The 22,860-nt window shown below is 41.4% G+C and overlaps 1 protein-coding gene across 8 annotated transcripts in view; it reads left to right on the top strand.

Moving 5' to 3' along the window:
* Window positions 1–22,860, top strand: part of AFF2 (ALF transcription elongation factor 2) — a 472,316-nt gene that overhangs the window by 220,406 nt on the left and 229,050 nt on the right. For all 8 annotated transcript variants that reach the window (XR_012160619.2, XM_073358389.2, XM_073358388.2 and 5 more), the window contains one exon: window positions 7,412–7,453. Coding sequence is in view for 7 of the 8 variants with exons in the window: in XM_073358389.2 (XP_073214490.1) it covers window positions 7,412–7,453 (42 nt within the window). In the remaining variant the exon portion in view is untranslated. The remainder of the gene's footprint in view (window positions 1–7,411; window positions 7,454–22,860) is intronic.

Here is a 22,860-nt window from a genome sequence, read left to right as displayed (position 1 = left end):
CCATCGAATTGTGTCCACAGTACCCCAAATTCGAGCCGGCAAAGTCGATTTAAGTGCTAATCCACTTGTCAGGGGTGGAGTAAGGAAATCGATTTTAAGAGCCCTTTAAGTCGAAATAAAGGGCTTCATTGTGTGGACGGGTGCAGGTTTACATCGATTTAACACTGCTAAATTCGACCTAAAGTCCTAGTGTAGACCAGGGCTAACTTACCCTGCCACAACCACAGTGGCTTCAGGTGTGGTTGCACCAGTGAACTGCTGTTAGAATTTGGTTCAGTAATTGCAACTTGTTCAGATTCTTTAGTAACTTTAGAGATTGACATAACTTCTCCATAGTGCAACATCTATGTAAGGGGTACGCATGGGGGCTACTGTTTTATTTTGCTGCAGGCATGAATTTCTTTATTAGTTTTTATATTGTATTTATATGCATTTTTCACAGACTTTTGAATGCCCCAGGGATATGTTTGTGAAATCTACTCTACTTGTATTTTAGCTCCTGCATGATTGCAGGTTCTCTCAGAAGACAGCATATGTATATGAATTCAGACCCATAAATGGCTCTCTGAGGAATTAATAACTGTGTGACATAATAACACATGTCTGAATACCAGGAGAGTCTGTTTTATTTGGATTTATTTCAGTACCACTATTTTGGCTCCATTCAGGTTCCTGAAGACCCCAAACACATAGTCCTACAATATATTGGTGATAACCTCATGAAGGAAATAGCACCAAGTATTAATATTCACTTCTTGGTCATTTGCTGCACCTGTTTTAACTTGTTTGCACTAAAGGTAGTAAGGAAAACCCAGAAAACTCCCAGCTATTGAAATTAGCCTGACGTTTATTTCGGGCATCTTTGACATGAATGTCAAAATCATAGTGAAATCGGAAACAGACAGGAGGACTGAATTGGAAAGCGACCAGGGGACATTAGACCAGTGGGGTGTATGCAATGCCATAAAATTCACTACACATAAGTATAGAGCAATCCACCACAGGAAAGGAAATAAACAGCACAGATACTGACTGAGGGATAAACTGCCATCTAGAAAGGAATGAGTCTGAAAAAGGCTTAGGGTTGACTGTACATGGAAGACTAACTGTGAATTTGCAATGAACACCATTCTAGAAATGGGCAAAACTGTTTTTGGATGTAAATATAAGGGGGAAATAGCCCTCATGCAGCTGTCACTGAAGTACTGTGTCTGGTCCTCACAGTTTAGTCAGGATATAGCAAAACCGGATAAAGTACAGAGATGAGAAACAAAAATGCTACGACTGGAGGACATGACATCTGAAGTGCACTATTCATCCATATGAACCCCCACTTCTGCTGGTCTGTCTTCATTGTTATGTAATCTTCGTGCTACACATCCAGACGGGTGTTTTGGCTGAAAGCTGTTTGTTAACAAATCCATCATACTGGCACCCTGGAAGGGTTTGGTTGAATGCATGCTAACGGTTGGATTCTTAATTTTATCCGAGGGAAGCCTCTTCTTTCCACCATATATGGGAACTTTTCAATTGTTAGTACAGATCGACCCACTTCCCACACAGTATTCACCACAGGAGACATTGGAGGAATTGAAGGCATTCATAGAATTAGGCAGGTACTAAGAGTCCTGTCGTTGCCATTCCTGGCTTTATAAGAGTTTTCCTCTTATCACCCTGTAGTGCACAATCAAAACGATTGATCAAGGCATGTGTACAGGATCTTTTCATGCAAGTCAGTGAAAAATCAATTTATGGCCACAGAAGTAAACAGTAGCATTAGCTTAATCTCTCTAGAGTCCACAATGGGTTCCTAGATAAAGGGTATGACATTGGAAGTAGATCTGTTGATATGTGAGTTTATTGGTGCTCAGACGCAAATGAAGAACGGGATTTAACATGAAACGTTTGTTTCCAATATGACAGAGATAGGAAAGGTGCATTACTTGTTGAATGCCAGTTGTCAGAGGAATTGTTTATTCCAGAACAGTTTATCCTAATTAAAATACAATCCTTTAGTCCTACCAAATTGATTATCCATAGTCTGTCTACCAAACTTGAATTTTTAGGACTAGACTAACATGCGCTGTTTACTTCCCAGAAGTTTGCTGGAAGTTTTTAGTTCTCAGCCGAGTTCTTAATGCCAATTCCACTCCTTTTCCAATATGGCATTTCAAAAAAGTGTCTTCTCCTTTGAAACTTTCATATTGATAAACACCAATCTGATGTAAATTACATGGGAAAGGCATATTACACAATTTTCCTATGTAGCATAAACAAAATCTGAGCTCATGCAAGTTATAAATAGTTCAAGACGAGAGTGTGGCCAAGGAATTGCTGAATGAATAAATGGAAGGTTATATCAACATTAATCATTAGATATATCAGGTCACTCACTGTCATTTGATTTGCATAACATTAAAACTATTTTCCCTACATTCTAATATTCCTCATGCCTCCTTCCCAGAGTTTAACATGGGGCCAACCAAGTCATACGTTAAATCCTTAGGTTCTACATCATTTAAGGTATACTCTTTCACTTGTGAGACTGCTTTTTTAGGTCAAATATTTTGACCATATGACCTCTTCCTCCCCCCCCCCCCGGAAGCAATATTTTAGAATAAACACAAAATCTTTTGATGCAAAGGAGTTTCACCGGATTAAAATGAAATTGGAAGAGGAATTCAGTGTACCATGTAACTTGTGGAATCTTTTCAGTTTGATTGAAGTTACATTACCTCAGGACTTATGTCTGCAGCTTATGTAATATTAACTGTTCTTCAATCAAAAGTTCATGAATACACTGCAGAATAAGAAAAGAGCTCATGATGTGAGCAACAAGCACTTGGTTTTAACAAAACATAAATCCTAGAATCGATCCTTCCTGTTAAGTTAGATCATGTTGTTCACAGAGATAGACAGGTCCAAAAAGTATGTACAAATCTAACCTCAAAGTGTTTCTTTTTAAAATGTGACTACTGATGAAAGCTTTAAAAAAATCACCTTGTAGCATTCAAACCACTTGATTTTCTGTAGATTTGGAGAATAGTGGTATTTCATATGGGATGTCAATGACATTTTCATGTAAATTCTAATAATAATTCCTTACAGCACTAATATTTGTGTAGGTTGCAAATACTGTATTAGCCATATTTGTCTTTGGCCTGATGAATATCTGCATGGATCCTGTAGTGTGCTGTGCAATGCCACTTGCACTTGTTAGCTGAATGGGCAATTAATCTTCAATTTCTGATTCACGCTTGGAAGGTTTTTTCAGGATAGACTAAGTATCTGACAGATCTGTACTTTTCAAGTCACTTAAACTATGGCTACCCAAGAGAGCTTACAGCGAAACCGATGTAGCTGCACCTCTGTAAACTCCCTAGTGTAACCACTCTAAGCTGATGGGAGAGAGCTCTCCCATCAACTTAATTAATCCACCCCTAACGAGCGGCAGGAGAAGTTCTCCCACCAACATAACGCTGTCCACATTGTTGCTTTGGTTGGTGTAACTTATGTCGCGGGGGGGCTTATTGACACCCCTGAGCTACATAATTTATACCGACATAAGTGATAGTGTAGACATAGCCTTAGAATGTGGAGCTACCATATGAATTTAGAAAAAATGGTCTCCTTCTTTTAAAAATCCATTAATAATAATGTACGGAAAGTCTTACATTGATCTTCTCTATGATAGCCCTGTTGTAGAGTAATTATTCTTTTAATAGAAGGAGTACTTGTGGCACCTTAGAGACTAACCAATTTATTTGAGCATAAGCTTTCGTGAGCTACAGCTCACTTCATCGGATGCATGCAGTGGAAAATACAGTAGGGGGGTTTTATATACAGAGAGAACATGAAACAATGGGTTGTTATCATACACACTGTAAGGAGAGTGATCAGGTAAGGTGAGCTATTACTAGCAGGAGAGGGGAAAAAAACAAAAAAATCAACCTTTTGTAGTGATAATCAAGGTGGGCCATTTCCAGCAGTTGACAAGAACATGTGAGGAACAGTAAGGGGGGAAAATAAACATGGTGAAATAGTTTTACTTTGTGTAATGACACATCCACTCCCTGTCTTTATTCAAGCCGAATGTAATGGTGTCCAGTTTGCAAATTCATTCCAATTCAGCAGTTTCTCGTTGGAGTCTGTTTTTGAAGGTTTGTTGTTGTAATATTGCCACTTTTAGGTCTGTAATCTAGTGACCAGAGAGATTGAAGTGTTCTCCGACGGGTTTTTGAATGTTATAATTCTTGACATCTGATTTGTGTCCATTTATTCTTTTATGTAGAGACTGTCCAGTTTGGCCAATGCCTAAAAGTGGCAATATTACAACAAAAAATGTCAAAAACAGACTCCAACAAGAGACTGCTGATTTGGAATTAATTTGCAAACTGGACACCATTACATTAGGCTTGAATAAAGGCTGGGAGTGGATGGGTCATTACACAAAGTACAACTATTTCCCCATGTTTGTTCTTCACACGTTCTTGTCAACTGCTGGAAATGGCGCACCTTGATTATCACTGCAAAAGGTTGTTTTTTTCTCTCCTGCTGGTAATATCGCACCTTACCTGATCACTCTCGTTACAGTGTGTATGATAACAACCCATTGTTTCATGTTCTCTGTGTACATAAAATCCCCCTACTGTATTTTCCACTGCACGCATCCGGTGAAGTAGGCTGTAGCTCACGAAAACTTGTGCTCACATAAATTGGTTAGTCTCTAAGGTGCCACAGGTCCTCCTTTTCTTTTTGTAGATACAGACTAACACGGCTGCTCCTCTGAAACATATTATTTTAATGTTTTGCATCCATCTAAATGTTTGCCACTTTGTGCCTGCTCCTGCTTGGCTCTCCCTGTATGCCAATCACAGCACTTTGACATCATGTGTTACCTTAATACCCATGATTCTAAACAAAGCAATGCCAAAGGGAACAAAAGTTCTGTCAAGTCATTAAAAGAAATCTCCTTTGCCATTAACAAAACTGATGCATGATCATTTAGAGCTATTAGTGAGTGTTGCCAGTTGAAGCAGGTTGTGATTACAGAATATATGTAATAGATTTTACTCAACTAAAATTGTGTATTTGTATTATTATTTCTTAAGCAATGTAAGCTTACATAGTGTTGTGCATTAGGAGAACTATGTAAAATAAAGAAGAAGTACTTTGCCCCAAAAGACTAACAGTCCTAAGGACACAAATGGGAAATTGCTGCACACTGGAATACAAAACTTAGCGGTGGGAGGGTCACTGAAATTGGAATGGATAACTGGGGAGGTGAATTTGAATAGGGAGAGGTCCCAGGGTTTGTTAGCTGGAAAGCTGGTCATGGTATAGGAAAGAAGGCAAAAAGTGAAGGTGAGCAAAGAAGTTAGAAGCTGTCAAGAGGAAAAAGCATGAAAGAAGTGAAAGGAGAGGGATTAGGGCAGAGGTGTGTGAAACAGAAGTTATAGGATATGCAGGTGAAGCTTTCAGAGACACTTTGCGTGGAAATCCAGGCTCACTGAAGTCAATGGCGACATTTCCATTGGCTTCAGTGGAGTAAAGGTTCCACCCAAGGATTGTGAGCTAGACTTTAGTTAGGTAGAATGTAAGGAGAAGGGGATATTTTTCTTAACCCAAATGGTCTGACATGTAGATACGACAGTAGTGGCTGTTGAGGTGGGTAAAGTCAATAGTAGGAGCCACATTTATCATGTTCACTTCTGGGCACTTCATTACCTAGATATTGACAAATCAGAGGGAGTTCAGAAAAGAGCAACAAAATGATGAGAGAGGGTGGAGGGGATGACTTATTAGGTAAGATTATAAGAGTCAAATATACAATATACATGAGGAGTAAGATTGAGCATAAAAGTGCACAGATGTATATGAATGATGTAAATACCATGGAGGGATATGAATTATTTAGAGTGATGGAAGAGGTTATCCATAGAAATGATAGGATGAAATGAAAATGGGAAAATATAGCCTGTTTGTCAGGGGAAATGTCCTGACCATGAGATCAGTAACGTGTGGAATAGTCTTTCAAAGGAGGTGTGGAAGCCTCCTTGCCTGAGACTTTTAGAACTAGACTGGCCACAGCACTAGAAGTGTGTATAGGGAAAGAATCCTGCAGAAGACATACTAGACGACCTAATAGGTAATTTTTGTTTCTAGTTTCTATCATGCTATTAATTTAAACATTATGCCTGTGTCAAGATTTGAGAATGAGGAGGGACACACAGTTAGTGGCTGTCCCAACCAAAGCTCTGCAGCATGGGCTGATGTGGGTGGGGATGGAGGGCAAGAGGCTTGAACAAGGATTGGCTTCCCCTAACCAGGCTCTAGTAACTAAAGGCTCCAAGGGCACCTTTGAAAGTATCCCCCCAAATTGTGGCTGCAGTGTGCATGGGGAGTGGGTTCATTGTGCACATTCTCCCAAATCTAGTGTACCCATGCAAGATAGGCATAATAAAAACCTATTGTACATGCATATAACTTAACTGTTGCCAAATGTATATATACCCCCACCCCAAAGTGCTCTTAAAATCCTGAAAGTTATTGCTCATATATTTATTTGCAGTATTTAAGGTATTTGTGCAGTTTTCTACATTTAGAATGGGGAATTACGGCAGATAGCATCAGTAATGTTTAAAAACCTAGATTGCTACATTGTGAGATTTTACCAGCACCTACTTGTCTGTGTGTGCATGTGTGTAGATGTAATGCATATTTTTAAGAGACATAGAGGATCTCTCAAGACTCTCAAGATGGATTCCTGTGTGCGTTTCAGTCTTTAGAGGATATTTAACCTGTAACAGGCCCAGGAAGTGAGAGACTGAGGAATCAGTAACTCTGAAACCTACCGTTAGAGTCTAACCAGTGTTTTACTATAATACATGTTCAGGGTTTAAGAGTTGTCTTAGCTGTTAGTGTATTAAGATGTATAAAAAGATGCTTGTTAATAAGTTTACTCTTAACTATTATCATCTTTGCCCTAAATTGTAGCATGTTGTAAGTTAAAACGTACCCTGCGTTCTCACTGAACTCTGTATATTGGAGTAACGGTTGATATCTTCATCATTTGTAAACGTTTCCAGCAATTTTAGTGCCCTTTTTTAACTGTGGGGAAATCAGGGTACTATATTCTTTCTAAACTACTGTTTGTAGCAAAACACTTACAAAAATATCTTTAAGAAACTGTAGAGATGAATCTTTCTACTGATTTGTGTTATTTAAATTGGCAAATTCTGTTGGTAATGATCACTGGATGAAGGGTATTTCAAAGAATGGGGTATTTCTTTGTTAGCTGTGGTTCAATAGATCTATTTACTTCCCTAGTTGCTTTTAACCAATAAACTTTGCATTCTGTGACTGACTGACTGACTGACTGACTGACTTCTTCTTTTTTTTTTAAACCTAGGTTAGCCTTCCCAATGACAGCTGTGTGGAAGAAATATTACGGGTGAGTTTAATGCTTTTGCTCCTATATCATCTTCTAATTATGGTTCTGGTGTCTCATCTTTGTTCAGTAAGCTATACAGAGTTCACAATATTATATTTAAATAACACTAAACTAGTGAGTACAAAATTAAAGAGACACTGTCAAGGTTTTCTAGGCCCAAAATATTATCTATGTTGGGGTTAGTTCTATATACCCTCATTTCTCCTTTTCCAAAGTTATGTCTACACTACAGTGCCTATGTCGGCCTAACTATGGTGGCATTGCCCCTTAGTATAGATGCTGCGTACACCGATTGAAGGAATTTTTCAGACAATGTGGGAACGCCCCCTCCCCAAACAATGTTAGCTACGCTGATTGAAGCACTCTTCTGTCAGCATAGCTGCATTTACACTGGGGATTTTCTCGGCATGTCTTTAGGCGGTGTGTTTTTTTCCACAGTTTTAAGTGTAGACCAATCCCAGGTAATCCCAGTCACAGTTCAGGGCTAGCTGCACTATTGACCGCTCTCAGTCTCAATGAGTGCAGCCCCTTCAGGTGACCAGCCTCTTGTGTTCCAATCCTGGGGAAGAATCCCATGATTTTCCCACTCTCAGTCTAGGTGCTAGGCTGCAACCACCCTGAGTACCAAATACAATTGCCTAGTGGTCCCAACTGGATTCAAGCCCTGCAAATCTGCCCTTCAGGAGCTGTGTGCAGTGGTAAACACAGGTCTCAAAATAGCCTCTTGCAAACAAAGTATTGTTTAATCTGAAGAGCAGGAACAAACCATAAGAGGAAATAGGGTTTTTAACATAAAGAACAGCCTACATTCATGAATAAAATTTACGTATGCCTAGCTTATCCCAGAAACCCTAATCTTGGGGAATTTTGGGGGGTGGAGGGAAGGTCAGCCTGCACCACAGTGGTCTCTGTATCTCTCCCTCTTTGTGCATCAGGGCATGGATTTTTATCCACTCCAAAGTCCTTTGTTTCCATTTCATGCGTCAGGACCCTCCTTCCTGGCATCACTGTCTACAATGCTGCTCTCAGGATAAAATTGCAAAGGGATCGACACCTGCACTGTCCTTTTAAATCTCTGTGAATGGAGGGCTATCAGAAATGTTTGCCTGCTTTCCTGCCTACCTATAAACTAACCCATACCTGAATCAACCCCTAATAACCATAAAGCAAACACCACAATAACAATCAAACACACAGATGGCCATATAACGTCAGTAAAATAATACTGGCGTTTTTGACTAGAGCTGGTTGGGAATTTTTCAACTAATCATTTTTTCATCAAAAAGTACACATTTGCCAAAACCTGTTCACAAACCAGAGTCAGTTAAATGAATTTCCTCACTCAAAATAACAAAAAAGGAAAAAAAGTTTATTCAGGTTTTTTTGGTTCACAAATCATTTTGACTTGACTTCTCATCCTGGTTCAAGATGGAGAAAAAATTCTGAAGTCTTGAAAATACTTGCAGATAGGAGAAACATTTTCTGCCCAGCTCGATTTCCCATGCTCTTCACCGTCCCATTGAAACCAATAAGTTTCCAGTGTTCCTCTATAATTTGAGGTCCCTTCTAATCCTATGATTCGATGATTCTAAACCAATGTGGAAAGCTAGCACTAGTGTGGTATCTGATGATAATAAATGTGAAATTGTGTATCCCATGGAGTAATACATCCAAGGAAGGAAAAAACTTTGGTTTCAAGCTTCGCAAGGGTTATTATGTAAAGAATAGAGAGGGAGGAAAAAATAAGGTTGAAAAAATTATTAAAAGTACTTTTTGTGTTTTTAAATCTGTTTCTCCATCTGTGTTGTTTATATATTTGAATTATGTTTGTTAATATTGGAAGGAATTAACTGCTGGATGGGAAAGCAGTTATTTTCAGAAAAACAATGTCAGAAAGAAGTATAAAGTAAATTACTATTTCCAAGGGTCAGTCATTCGGGTGACTGTTTTAATGCATGAACAGCACATATACTTACAAAACGCAAGAATATCTTACGGGGATCTGATCCTGTTCCCATTGAAGTTGATGGCAAATCTCTTACTATCTTCAGTGGCTGCATAGTTAGACACTAATACTGTATTACTGCTACCCTTGTGACCTACTGGTAGTGATCTGCATTGGCATGGACTGAGTTTACATTTCTCAGGCCTCGCAGTAAAGCTTGTTGAAATTAGTGTGAGTATCTCCATTTACTTTAATTGGCCTTGGATCAGATACATACTCCCTAGGAGCCACTTTTGCTGATGTTGAGTAGCACCTTATTCCATGAGTAGGCCTATTAAAATCAATGGAACTAAACTCAGTGTGAACAAAGTGCCAGAATCTGGCCTTAGGCTAATAGGGCTGACTAAACCTGGCCATATTCTGCTCAGATACATTGGTGTGAATCCAGAGTAACTCCATCATAACCAAACATTTTACTACTAAGGCTGCTTATCAAACACTTTGTAACTATTGGCAATCCCTGCTAAAGACAGAACGAGGACTAGCATATTGCTGAGATATATTTGCAAAGTTGTGTGGGGAACTTTCTCAGAGCCAGTTGGTAATATACCTGGCTCCAGCCTGTTATATCAGTCTCCCTTGAGTGTATTTCACTCCAGGTATTTAAGAAAGTAAGGAAAGTAAACAAGTAAGCAGAGAGCCCTCTGATTTTAGAATTTTTTTTTTTTTTTTTAGGATGATCTTGATTAGTGTTTTTTGTAGACCTAGAGGTTTGGGATTCCTAACAGATGCTAACAAATAAAAATGGAGTTTAACTGAGTTTACGGTCAGAACTTACCAGCCAAGAGAGGGGGAAAAGTCCTGTGTCCATTCAGACCCCTGAGTCTTCTGAGACAAAATTTCAGTGTTTCAGATTTCCTGAAACACTTAGCCACTTATGTCATCTTGTGTAAGTGCCTGGAGAACTGCTCATGATACCATAACTAAAGGTTAATGATAGACCAGTCTCCTGTTGATTTTGCTTTTCTAACCCGCATGGCTGAGAAGTTTTGTTTAAAAAAACCCGTTGCCTTCAAACTAAAGCCAAACTGTAAAAGTAATACAGCACATTTGCATTGATTACAGGTTACCAGCACTAGACAGATAGATGGAGATGGATAGATGGAGTTAGATAGGCCTCCTTCTGTTCCAAAATATCTCTTACTATTTAAAGACAATGTGATATCCATGGAAGAGCAAATAAAATGAAAAAACAAAACCCAAGAAAATATTTTTCTTTATTCGTATGCAACTAATAATATGGATTTAAATTAACCTGTAAATTGCTAGTCATATAAAAAAAGAATTCATTAGAAAATTGTGATACAAACTAGAAAAAAAACCCCAGATGCTTTAAACCAAGGTTCGGAGTCCGATGCTTTTGTTTCTTACACCAGTGTGCTCTAATGTTGTTGTTATGTGGTGTTTGCATTGCAGTAACATGGAGAGACTAGGGACCATTATGCTAGGCACTTTACAGACACATAACAAAAAGACAGTCTCTATCCAAAGAGTTTAGGATCTAAATTAGTAGAGTTACTCCTGATTTACATCATTGGCAAGGAGAGGAGAGTCAGGCCTGCTGAGCATTAATTTACATCACTTTGACTTTCAAAGTTGTGTCCAATATGGTTTTGGAACCAATACTGAGTACTGTGATTAGAGGCCAGCATCTGCTTTCATTTATACAAGTGTAAATCTGAATTAACACTTTTGACTTAAATGCCTCTTCTTGTAACCTTTGGTGGATCTGATGCCACTAGACAGCTCCAGTACTTGCATGACTGGAACACAGTGATTGAGACTGTAGTCATCCCATGCACACCTGCCTGGGGCTAGCCACGGTCTCGTGATATATGTGTAGGGAACCAAATACTGCCCTCAGATTCATTTTCAGCTCCTGTGCTTTTCATTGCGGGGGCCAGGCAGGGGGCAAAATTTATCCCAGTGAATGCAAGCTAACAGTGGTGTTTCACTGCAATGGGATTTCTGCAGAATACTGCAGGAATCTCCTTTAGGACGTATTAGCTCTGTCCTAGAAAATCTTGCTGACTCGGCAGGAATTAGAGCCAGTTAAGTCTACTCTCACTGCAAGAATCACTCTGCCAGCCAGTGAAATGCAGCCACCTCTGGAATGAAATAGGTCATAGTACAAAACACTACATATAGCTTTAGAACAGGAAGAGGTTACTTCATGCCTTTGAAATTCCATGAGGAATTTTAGGAAGGCTGAACGTAATTACCCCTATTGAGATTTAGGGCCAGATCTTCAGCTGATGCAAAGTGGCATAGCCCCACTGGAATCAAGATCTGGCCCTATATATAAAAAAGCAATCATTTCTGTGTTGCTAAATTGCTCTTTTTACAGTGAGGTAAACATTTAAATCTAAAAAACTGGCACTGCATAGCAGGGCAGAAAGAATTCTAGAAGGTGTCTATTTCATGGTAGTGTAGTGTCAAGTAACTAGATGGATTTCTGATATTATACAGACAGCTGTGGTATTAATTAAAAGCTTTCTAGTCTAGAAGCAAAACAAATCCTAAATATAATTTAGATTGTAATTAGTATAAAAATGACTGGAGTTAAATAAGAAAAGTCTATAATTTATACTGTCTTCTATTCTTCTGATGACTAGCTCATATCTAATGACATTGCAGAATATGTAAATGGATCAGCAGGTGAAAATGCCCTTGACTGGGTAAATTATGTGTAGTAGTACCTTTCTCATGCCATTTGAAAGCACTAATGGATTTAATATGTATTATCCATAGCGGAGGTAAGCTGTTCACAGAGCAAAATTAGCCTGTAACAGATATAGCCCATTATTTGCCCCTCAGTAATTGTTTTCTCTCCTAAAATACAAACCAACACTGAAGAACGATGCTAAACCTAATTATAATAATTGTAATTTGAAAAATACAGGTACGCTGTCCAGCATGGTTACAAATGCACTTAGTAGCTGACAAGCAGTTTAAATATTTTCATGTGAAATCTGGGGGTTTGCTGAGAGGGACATGATGTGAATTTAAAACAATTCTACAGACGTCATTGGACAAGTGAATAATGAGCTGACTGGCCTAGTAAATCATGTGAACCTGTCAAATGTGGGAACACGTTGGGGAGGAGATGATGTCCAATAACAGTAACTTAGCAACCTAGCATTTAGCTGTCCAGAGAATGAGTAAGAGTAGCCACTTTTAAATAGCTGAGTAAATAAACGAATCCCTATATGTCTTAGGTGTGCCATAAAAATAGCCCTGCACTGTATGTTTTTTGTCAAGCTCCTTCTTTCTCCTGGATAACATGATTTATTATTTCTATTGAAATGAAAAAAGAGATTGAAAAGTGAACTCACGTGTAAATGTGTATCCATGCCCTCTGTACCTTGGCTGGAGGGAAGGCTCAGGAAGCATTCCTTGAACAGACAGTCACCTGCTTTGAAGACTACATTGTGTGTCAAGTACTTTCTCCCCCCCCCCCCCACCTTCCCCTTTAGACCTCATTTATGAACACAAATATTTTTATGGGTAAAAATAATTAAAATAAATATAAAATAAAACAATTAATTTCTCCAGAATCCCCAAATCAACACACTGCCAACTTTAAAATAATGTTTTCTCAGTAGATGAAGGGCCAATTTTTGCTCTTCCATCAGTGTAAATCGAAGGGTAGTTCCACTGACCCCTGAATTCTTCTCTCATTTACAACAATGTAGATCAGGAGTAGCTCCACGTCCTCCTGTTGCTGTACTAAGCTGATTTATCCCTGAATTATTCTGGTGTAAATGAGAGCAGAACTTAGCCCTAAGCCTGCAACTAAGCACAGAATTCAGCCCGATGGGCCTATGATGTAGCCATCACTCTGGAAAGATGAGAATGCTATGTGGTTTGTTCATACCAGAGTTTTGTCGGTGATCTTGTTAACACCAGCAGGAGTAATGCCAATGAAGCCAATAGAATTACCTAGGCCTGTTTTTCTGGTGTTTTACTCCTTATATAGCCATTTAAAGCAGTGCCATAGTGGGCCCTGTCTTCAGTTGAATTCAGGTTGTTCCAAGACCGAGGGGAGGGCAAAGATGGCTGTATGCCACCTTATGCCCCCAATTCTAGGGCAGTGCCCCAGTGCAGTGTAGACTAGCCTTGGGATGCTCTATGTTACATCTGAGTCATTCTGGCCGTTGAGGATCATTGGAGCACTGCAGTATCCCAGCCATGTCTCTTCACAGTGGCAATGCTCCTCATTCGCCCCCTGTGGAAGGCTGGCTATCTTAATTTTGTGCTAATAGAGGATTCCCCTGTGTAAGGGATGTCATCATGTGACCACCTAGGCCAACTTTAAGTCTGCTGTGTTCTGCCAGATCAGAGCCAAGCAGACATAGTGGGGCAGGGGCAGGATCTGACGCTGGGGAGTGCATAGTTGGTGTAAAATGCTTCCAAATAAGAATGGTGGTATTTTGCACCTGCTTGGCACAGGTGTAAATGACTACAGAAAGGTGAAGGCAATGAAAGATCAGGACCTCCGCAGTATAGACAAGTGGAAGTGAGATCAGTTTCAGGCCTCAAGTAATTGGCCTGCAGACATCTTATTTTGTATTTTTAAAATGTTAAGCAAATTAGTTGGCAATGCACTTTGAAATGCAGATTGGTAATTACACAACAAGTCTATTCTGGCCTATCTGTACTGGAACAATAGAAAGATTACAAACAGATAGAGGGAGGTTACACTGTACCTATTTCCAACACAATATTCAACTCTGTTTTCTTATCGCCTTGAATGTAATATTTTAACACATATTTTGCAGTGCCAAATTGAAATGTTCCCAATTTCAGTCACATTATTTAATTCTACTATCATTGCCAGATTTAATATTACTGCTAAAATTACTATAAAGTAAATTGGCACCATCACAAAGAACACAACATTGACTAGCATTTGGCAATGTGTTAATATATCTGAAGAGAATAAGGTGATTCTCATCTGTCAAATGAATGAAAATGTACTAATTTGGTCCCATTTCCGATGCTCTTCACCCACTCAGTTATACAAAAGGAGCCACTTTGTAGGCTTTTTTTCTCTTTATAATCATCTCAGGAGTCAGTTAACATAGATTTTAATGTCTCACATGATGTACATCCTTGCTCCCATTAAATACACTCAGTGTCATGGCAAAGATTGTAGGAAAAATGGAAAACTGCACAAAAGGAATCCAAGTTGGGGATGAAGAGAGTAAGATTACCATTAAAGATGGGAAAATTGGCTTATGTGAAATAGAGCCAACCTCAAACATTGCTCAAACATCTAACTGAACTCAAACTGCACCTCTTTGTGGTGTTTGAAAAAAGTTTTGTTAGCTTTATATAATACTTTCAAATGCCTCTAAACTTTGAGGACCAGAGAGAACTGGAAACATAAAAACAAAATACTGTGAGAGAGGCAGTTTATGGGGCTTCTTGCAATTGACTGGCAACATGGACTTTTCTCACAAGATTTCCAGTCCAGATTTGCAGGCCCAAGGGGCCCGAGTCTCCCCTCAGTTACGTCAATGTACATACAGAGTAGCTCCATTGAATTCAGCAATTACTTCAGTGAAAGAGAGGAGAATTGGAATGAGATCAATCCAGGTGGTGTTCAATCTGCCGGGAGGCAACATCCCTTTGAGTTTTGCCATGGTGATGACTTACAGTGTTATGGCCCTTCACCAAAGCTGTACTAAGTGTCCTCTCTTGAGTGTCTGAGGGAGTGCATAAATCCCTTGTAAAAACTGTAGTAGGAAGCTTTGAATGGACTCTACCTGGCCATCCTGAAGTACCAGATTACAAAGTGATAACAACTTGTGACCTATGGAACAAGCTTCTATCAAACATAAGAGCCACTAGAGGCTAGCATGCTCCACTTCTGTATACTACGAAGATAAATCAATCTATAAATAAAGTCATGTTTTGAAACACACACCGTTAAATATTTCTCTGTTCTCCAATGAATCATTTCTGTATTTCATCTTATCCTGTCATAGTGAAACACGGTAAATATGGGCATGAGTGTTTAAACTGCTGGCAGTGTTACCTTTCACTTAAGTAGATTAATAATGCGTAGTTTACATAACAAATTCTGTGCCTTGGGCACAGAAATGCGACATTTCAAACATATTCTAATGGAGCCATTAGGGTTTGTGAATGAGTATTTGTTTTACAAACAGTTGTGGTATGAAATGACAGAACCAATCTCATTTTCTGTCAGATCTTTATCTAATAGAAGGGGAGGGCTGCACTCTGTCAGCCTTCAGGGCAGGGACTGCAGGTTTAAAGCAACAAGCTAAGATCTATGATGTACAGCTGGTGGGAAACCCCATATAAATTAGCCAGGCCGAAGGAGCTGGTTGGTCTGTTGAAGGATAAGTTGGCCCCCATGTAGTTAGCTCAGAGAGAGATCGCACGCTCTTTTCTCCTCCTCTCTCTTGGTATTCAGGGCTGGAGTTGGGGCTAAACAGGCCAGCAATGATCAAGAGAAAAGTAGGACTGGCATGGAGCCACAGGTACCAACTTTTCAGTGCCAGGGGGTGCTTGACCCCTGGCTCTGCCCTAGGCCCTGCCCCCACTCCACCCTTCCCCCAAGGCCACACCCATGCCCTGCCTCTTCCCACCCCCGCTCCACCTCTTCCTGCCCAGTCCCACTCCCTCCCCCGAGCTCATCGCATCCTCGCTCCTCCCCCCTCCTCCCCAGCCCCCTGCATGCTGTAAAACAGCTGTTCCCAGTGGGCAGGAGGCATGGGGAGAGAGGGGGAGGTGCTGATCCATGGAGCCCGTCAGCGGGCAGGAGGCACTGAGGGGGTGGGGGGAACTGATAGGGGAGGCTGCTGGATGGTGCTCAGCACCCAGCATTTTTTCCCTTTGGGTGCTCCAGCTCCGGAGCACCCACAGAGTCAGCACCTATGCATGGAGCATGTGATTGGATGCCTGTTCAAAAAGCTTATCCCCAGTTGTGCCTTATAGACATAGCTGCTCATATGTTGCACAGCCCCAGTGGGAACTCCAGGAAGCATTGTGTGTAATGCATCCCCGAGCTCACTACCATACAGTAAGAGTGATGCTTACCCCATGGAGAACAATATCACAAAGGCAGTGTGGGCTCATCTCCTTCTCCTTCCACCTAACCTCCCTACTTATTTGCCAAGATTTCCTTCAGATGTTTTCAGCTGCTGTTGTCCCTGCTTCATTAGATCCCTCAGTAGATCCCTGTAGATGTCTAACAAGGAAGATTGGTGCTTCCAGGGGTAAATTAAACCCAGTTGTTCCCTGCAATCCCATGAAACACAGAGGGGATGGAGTGTTGGACTCTCCTGTTCTGGGAAAGGCTGGTCCCACTACAACTGGTTTCTGGGGACATCCACTATGACCCTCTGTGTAATGGACAAGAAACTCAGAAACAGGCCACAAATTGGGAAAGGAAATGACAACCTCAGATTGGCAAGGAGTAGGGGGACTAAAATAGGGAAAGAACAAGTTAAAAATGACTTAGATAAGTTAGATGTCTTCAAGTCACCAGGGCTAGTTGAAATACATCCTAGAGGAGACATTGAGGAGACATCTGAGCCATTAGCGATTATTTTTGAAAAGTCATGGAAGCTAGGTGAGATTCCAGAAGCCTGGAAAAGGGCAAATAGAGTGCCAATCTATAACAAAGGGAATAAGGATAACCCAGGGAATTACAGACCAGTTATCTTAACTTCTGTACCCGGAAAGATAATGGAGCAAATAATTAAACAATCAATTTGCAGACACCTCGAAGATAATAAGGTGATAAATAACTGTCAACATGGATTTGTCAAGGACAAATCATGTCAAACCAACCTAATTGCTTTCTGTGACGAGGTAACAAGCCCTGTGGATAGTGGGGAAGTAGTAGATATGCTATATCTTGACTTCAATAAGGATTTTGATACTGTCTTGCATGACCTTCTCATAAACAAACAAGGGAAATACAACTTAGATGGAGCTATTATAAGGTGGGTGCATAACTGGTTGGAAAACCGTTCCCAGAGAGTAGTTATCAGTGGTTCAGTCAAGCTGGAAGAGCATAACAAGTGGGGTCCTGCAGGGATCAGTCCTGGGTCCAGTTCTGTTCAATATCTTCATCAATGATTTAGATAATGGCATAGAGTACACTTATAAAGTCTGTGGATGATTACAAGCTTGGAAGGGCTGCAAGTCAGCAGTGTGCCCTTGTTGCCAAGAAGGCCAATGGCATTTTGGGATGTATAAGTAGGGGCATAGCGAGCAGATCGAGGGACGTGATCGTTCCCCTCTATTCGACATTGGTGAGGCCTCATCTGGAGTACTGTGTCCAGTTTTGGGCCCCACACTTCAAGAAGGATGTGGATAAATTGGAGAGAGTCCAGCGAAGGGCAACAAAAATGATTAGGGAACTGGAACACATGAGTTATGAGGAGAGGCTGAGGGAGCTGGGATTGTTTAGCCTGCAGAAGAGAAGAATGAGGGGGGATTTGATAGCTGCTTTCAACTACCTGAAAGGGGGTTCCAAAGAGGATGGCTCTAGACTGTTCTCAATGGTAGCAGATGACAGAACGAGGAGTAATGGTCTCAAGTTGCAGTGGGGGAGGTTTAGATTGGATATTAGGAAAAACTTTTTCACTAAGAGGGTGGTGAAACACTGGAATGCGTTACCTAGGGAGGTGGTAGAATCTCCTTCCTTAGAGGTTTTTAAGGTCAGGCTTGACAAAGCCCTGGCTGGGATGATTTAACTGGAATTGGTCCTGCTTCAAGCAGGGGGTTGGACTAGATGACCTTCTGGGGTCCCTTCCAACCCTGATATTCTATGATTCTATGATTCTAAGTGCTTTTGACGGTAGGATTAAAATTCAAAATTATCTGGACAAACTGGAGAAATGATCTGAAGTAAATAGGATGAAATTCTATAAGGACAAATGCAAAGTACTCCTCTTAGAAAGGAACAATCAGTTGCACACATACAAAATGAGAAAGTACTCCTGCAGAAAGGGACCTGAGGGTCAGAGTGGATCATAAGCTAAATATGAGTGAACACTGTAACACTATTGCAAAAAAAAGCAAATATCATTCTGGAATGTATTAGCAGGAGTGTTGTAAGCAAGACTAAAGTAGTAATTCTTCCACTCTACTCCATGCTGATTAGGCCTCAGCTGGAGTATTGTATCCAGTTCTGGGCACCACATTTCAGGAAAGATGTGGACTAACTGGAGAAAGTCCAGCGAAGAGCAACAAAAATAATTAAAGGTCTAGAAAACATGACCTATGATGGAAGATTGAAAAAATTAGGTTTGTTTAGTCTGAGAAGAGAAGACTGAGGAGGGGATATGTTTTCAAGTACATAAAGGTTGTTACAAAGAGGAGGAAGAAAAATTGTTCTCTTTAACTTCTGAGGATGGAAGCTGGGAATGGGCAACAGGAGATGGATCACTTGATGATTATTCATTCCTTCTGAAGCACCAGGCATTGGCCACTGTTGGAAAACAGGATACTGGGCTAGATGGACCTTTGGTCTGACCCAGCATGGCTGTTCTTATGTTCTTAGGACAAGAGGCAATAGGCTTAAATTGCATCAGGGATGGTTTAGGTTGGACATCAGGAAAAACTTCCTAATTCTCAGAGCCAGGGACAAATTGTAGGAGCCTATCTTCAATCTTATTATCCTCAGAGGCTACATGCAGGCATAACCGGTCCATATGCAGTAAATTGAAAGAAAAAGGAAAGACCATAAACCAGAGATGAGGCTGAATCAGAACCAGAGGGTAAGAAGAGGAGGCACAAGACAGATTCTTTCAATCAGAATGCTTTGAAATGCCTCTCAGGCAGGCCATTGCAGCTCAAGATATTCTGCTACACAAACCTCCCAAGAAGGAAAGTAAGGAGGAACGAGATGGAGAGAAGCCACTACAAAGCTTTTATAAGATCAGAAGCTACAACCGTATAACCCACTTCATACCACGCTGGAGGTTGATGTAAGAGAGGGATGGAAATATCTGGCTCCAACCAATCATCTTAAGAATTTTTGTACCCGCATTCCCAATGTGCAACAAGCCAAATCTGACCTGTGTCACTCCACATCTCTTCTTCTCTGACCAAGAACACATAGATCCCAGCCAAGGGGCATTTCCTCCTACGGAGACTCAGGAGAAATTGAGGTGACATCATCCATCCTGATGGCCTTGGCAGCCTCCATGTGATTTGCAGGGGCAGTCATAACTTAGACAGGCACTCTAAAAGGCATCATCTATCTCAAAAGCAAGACATTCCAAAGTCCTAGGGGCTTCTGTCAAGAAATCTTTCTGGCCGCAGCCATTGTTTTGGGTGCAACTGTGGATGCCCTGTGACTCATGTACACATCCCATCAGTATGTCCACACCACGTAGCCTTGAGACCACCATGCTCACAGCACATCCATTTGAACCCTTTTGGGAGGTGGTTTTATACTTCCTATCCATCAAGCTTGTCTCAGCTGGTGAGGTCTTCAGAACAGGCCACGCCCTTCCTAACAGAAATGGACAGATTTGCTTCTGCCCCCAAATGAGTTGAACACCTTTTATAATGGATGTGTAGACATCTCAAAGAATTTTTTGGTAAGCATAGATAAAATTTCCTGTGTCCATCCTTGCCTCTGTTTCCCTGGGTGACCTTGAGATGCCACTTAGCCCTCAGTTTTCCTATCTATAAAATGGGGAAATAATATTGCATAGGGGTACAATGAGACTAAATTCATTGTTTGCAAAGTGCATTGAGACCCTCAGCTGGAAGGTGCTGTACCATGTCAAGTATTACTGCTGTTCTATTATAACAGCACAAAGGCGGTCTTGGGCCGCCGTCCTCCCCCCCGCCACCAGCGGCAGTCCTGGGCCATGTGCCACCGCCCCTGCCCTCCCCCAGCACCAGCAGCCGCCCCCGGGCCATGTGCCGCCACCCCCCAGCACCAGCAGTGGTCCTGGGCCATGCATCACCTCTCGCCCCAGAGCACCCGCGGTGCCCCCGTCACGCATTTAAAATTACACTGGACGCTACGGGTTAGCCATCTCTGTGGAAGATTGCTAACATTTCCTTGAAGAAAGCATGGTGCTCAATTTAATGTTCCAAGCCCTCTTATGGATTTTCAATCTGTTTTAGCCATATATCTCAACATGTGCTTAACATTATGGGGTAAGGTTATTGAATACGTAAGGTCCTTTCAATTTCTTAATACAGGACATGTTTCGTAATATGCATGTGAGAAGAATGCACGTTCCATGGATGGAGAGACTTTTTTGAACTTTTCAAACTGTCGCATTAAAATTGTCACAATTGTTTAATTAGCGAATAGATCCTGCCACACTGATTTATGTCAGCCATGTAACATTCTCTGTGGATAGCTGGCAATTCCCTGACGAGAACGATTTGTAGTTGTGGCCCTGTCATAGTTGTCAGTAGAAACCTCTATTTTCTGCAATTTACAGCTCCTCTGTAAAAATCTGACGTGGGCCAAAACTTCCATACAAAATCCCCACCCAAGAATAAATAGGTTGTTACAAGGAGATAAAAAAAGTTTGCTCCTGACCCTGTAGAGGAAAGAAACAAATACAGTATGGAGATTTACTGGTTCTGGAGGCTTCCATGGCTAGACCAGAAAATCAGTGTGGCCAGAAATTCAACACTGCTGGATAGAGCACTGAACTGGGGCCCAGGAAAACTGGGTTCCATTCCCAGGTCTGCGTCTGGCCTGCTGAGTGACCTTGGGCAAGTCATTTCCCCTCCCTGTGCCTCAGTTTTCCTATCTGTAAAATGGCAATGATGATTAAGGCTAAGATTCAGTCATGAGTATTTTTAGTAAAAGTCATGGACAGGTCAAAGGCAGTAAACAAAAATTCATAACCTCTGACCTGGTCCATGACTTGTAATATCTACCCCTGACTATATCTTGGGTGCTCTGGGGCTAGGGGTGGCTGGGGGTGCTCTGGAGCAAGTTGTAGCCCAGGAGCACCGGGGGTGCTCTGGGACAAGGGGTGGCCTGGGGGCACCGCGGGTGCTCTGGGGCGAGAGGCGATGCATGGCTCAGGACCACTGCTGGTGCTGGTGGGGCGCGGCCACTGGTGCTGGGGGGCAGCGGCACGTGGCCTGGGGGCGGCCGCTGATGCCGGGGGGGGGTGCAGGAGCAGCGGCACATGGCCCAGGACTGCCGCTGGTTGCGGGGGAAGGACGGTGGCCCAAGACCGCCGCTGGTGCTCGGGGATGGGGGGGCCAAGACTGCCCCAGTAGCGACTGGTGCAGTTGGGCCAGGAGCCACCCCAGCTGCTCAGGTGGCCCTGGAATCAGTCGCATCAGCTGCTGCAGAAGTCCCGGAGGTTCTGTGACCTCTGTCACAGACTTGCAGGCTTAATAATGACACCAGTCTCTTTTTCGCAAAACGTTTTACATAGTGTGATGAAAAATGCTATAGAAAAGCTAGGTGGTAGCTTTACATTACAATGGTCCCTTCCAGCTTTAGAATCTGTGCATCTCTGCGAACAATGCAAAACAGGCCTCTTTTATTAAATAAATTGTTGTTGCCTCTCTCGCCCTCTCGTTAGATGAGAGGGGACTTAATCAAACTGTTCTGAACCTCAAAAAAGATTTGAGTTTGGTTTAAGGAAGGGGTGGAAGTTCTGGGAGGTGAGTCATTTTGTTTTAAACTGAATCCATGTCTGGCTAAAATTGTATTTGGGCTTTCTAACCTGTAGGCCTACGTACCTAGTCAACAAGAGGGCTGAGTTTCCAGTTTGCCTGCACAAGGAGATCACTGCAGATACTTTAATACAAATTGGGGCTCAGATTTAGTCATGAAGCACTCCCTCGTAAGAGAACAAAGTGTCAGCAGAGTTCTTCATTGGAGGCCTATTTCCATGAAAACAGTTGTCACTCTTTTTTCCTCAGCCAACTGAAGCTTTTGTTACTTTTAAAAGAAGTTTTCATGATCTCCTCATTACCATTTTTCTTAATGTGATAACTGTAAACTTCAAGAAAGCGATCTCGTTTGAAAGGATACAGCAGCCCTTAGAAATGTTATACTGACTGCTTATGTTCTCCTTTGAAATGGCTGAGGCTGGGGATTTCACTAAATGTATCATTCTGTCTGCTTTTGCCGCAGCATTGTCATTTTATAGTGTCTTTCACTTATAATACAAGCTATCCTTCAAAAAGAATGCCGTGTTACTGCATCTAGCCTTTGTATCTCTCCAGCAAAGTGAGATCAACAACTCCCTTTGGTAATTGCTGGAACATGATAATAAATTGCATGTTGTACTGAAAAAATACTCTTTGGCAGGTTTATTCCAGCTCCACTTCGTATAATAACTGGCAATTGTCATTGCTTGACACTTGCTGGAGTTATGAATAACACTAGCTGCTTAGAGCTAACTAGCAGAGT

Source organism: Lepidochelys kempii, chromosome 9, assembly GCF_965140285.1.
Source record: "Lepidochelys kempii isolate rLepKem1 chromosome 9, rLepKem1.hap1, whole genome shotgun sequence".
NCBI classification, from domain to species: domain Eukaryota; kingdom Metazoa; phylum Chordata; order Testudines; family Cheloniidae; genus Lepidochelys; species Lepidochelys kempii.
Note: the sequence above shows the minus strand (reverse complement) of the source record. Positions and strands in the feature narration are given on the sequence as shown.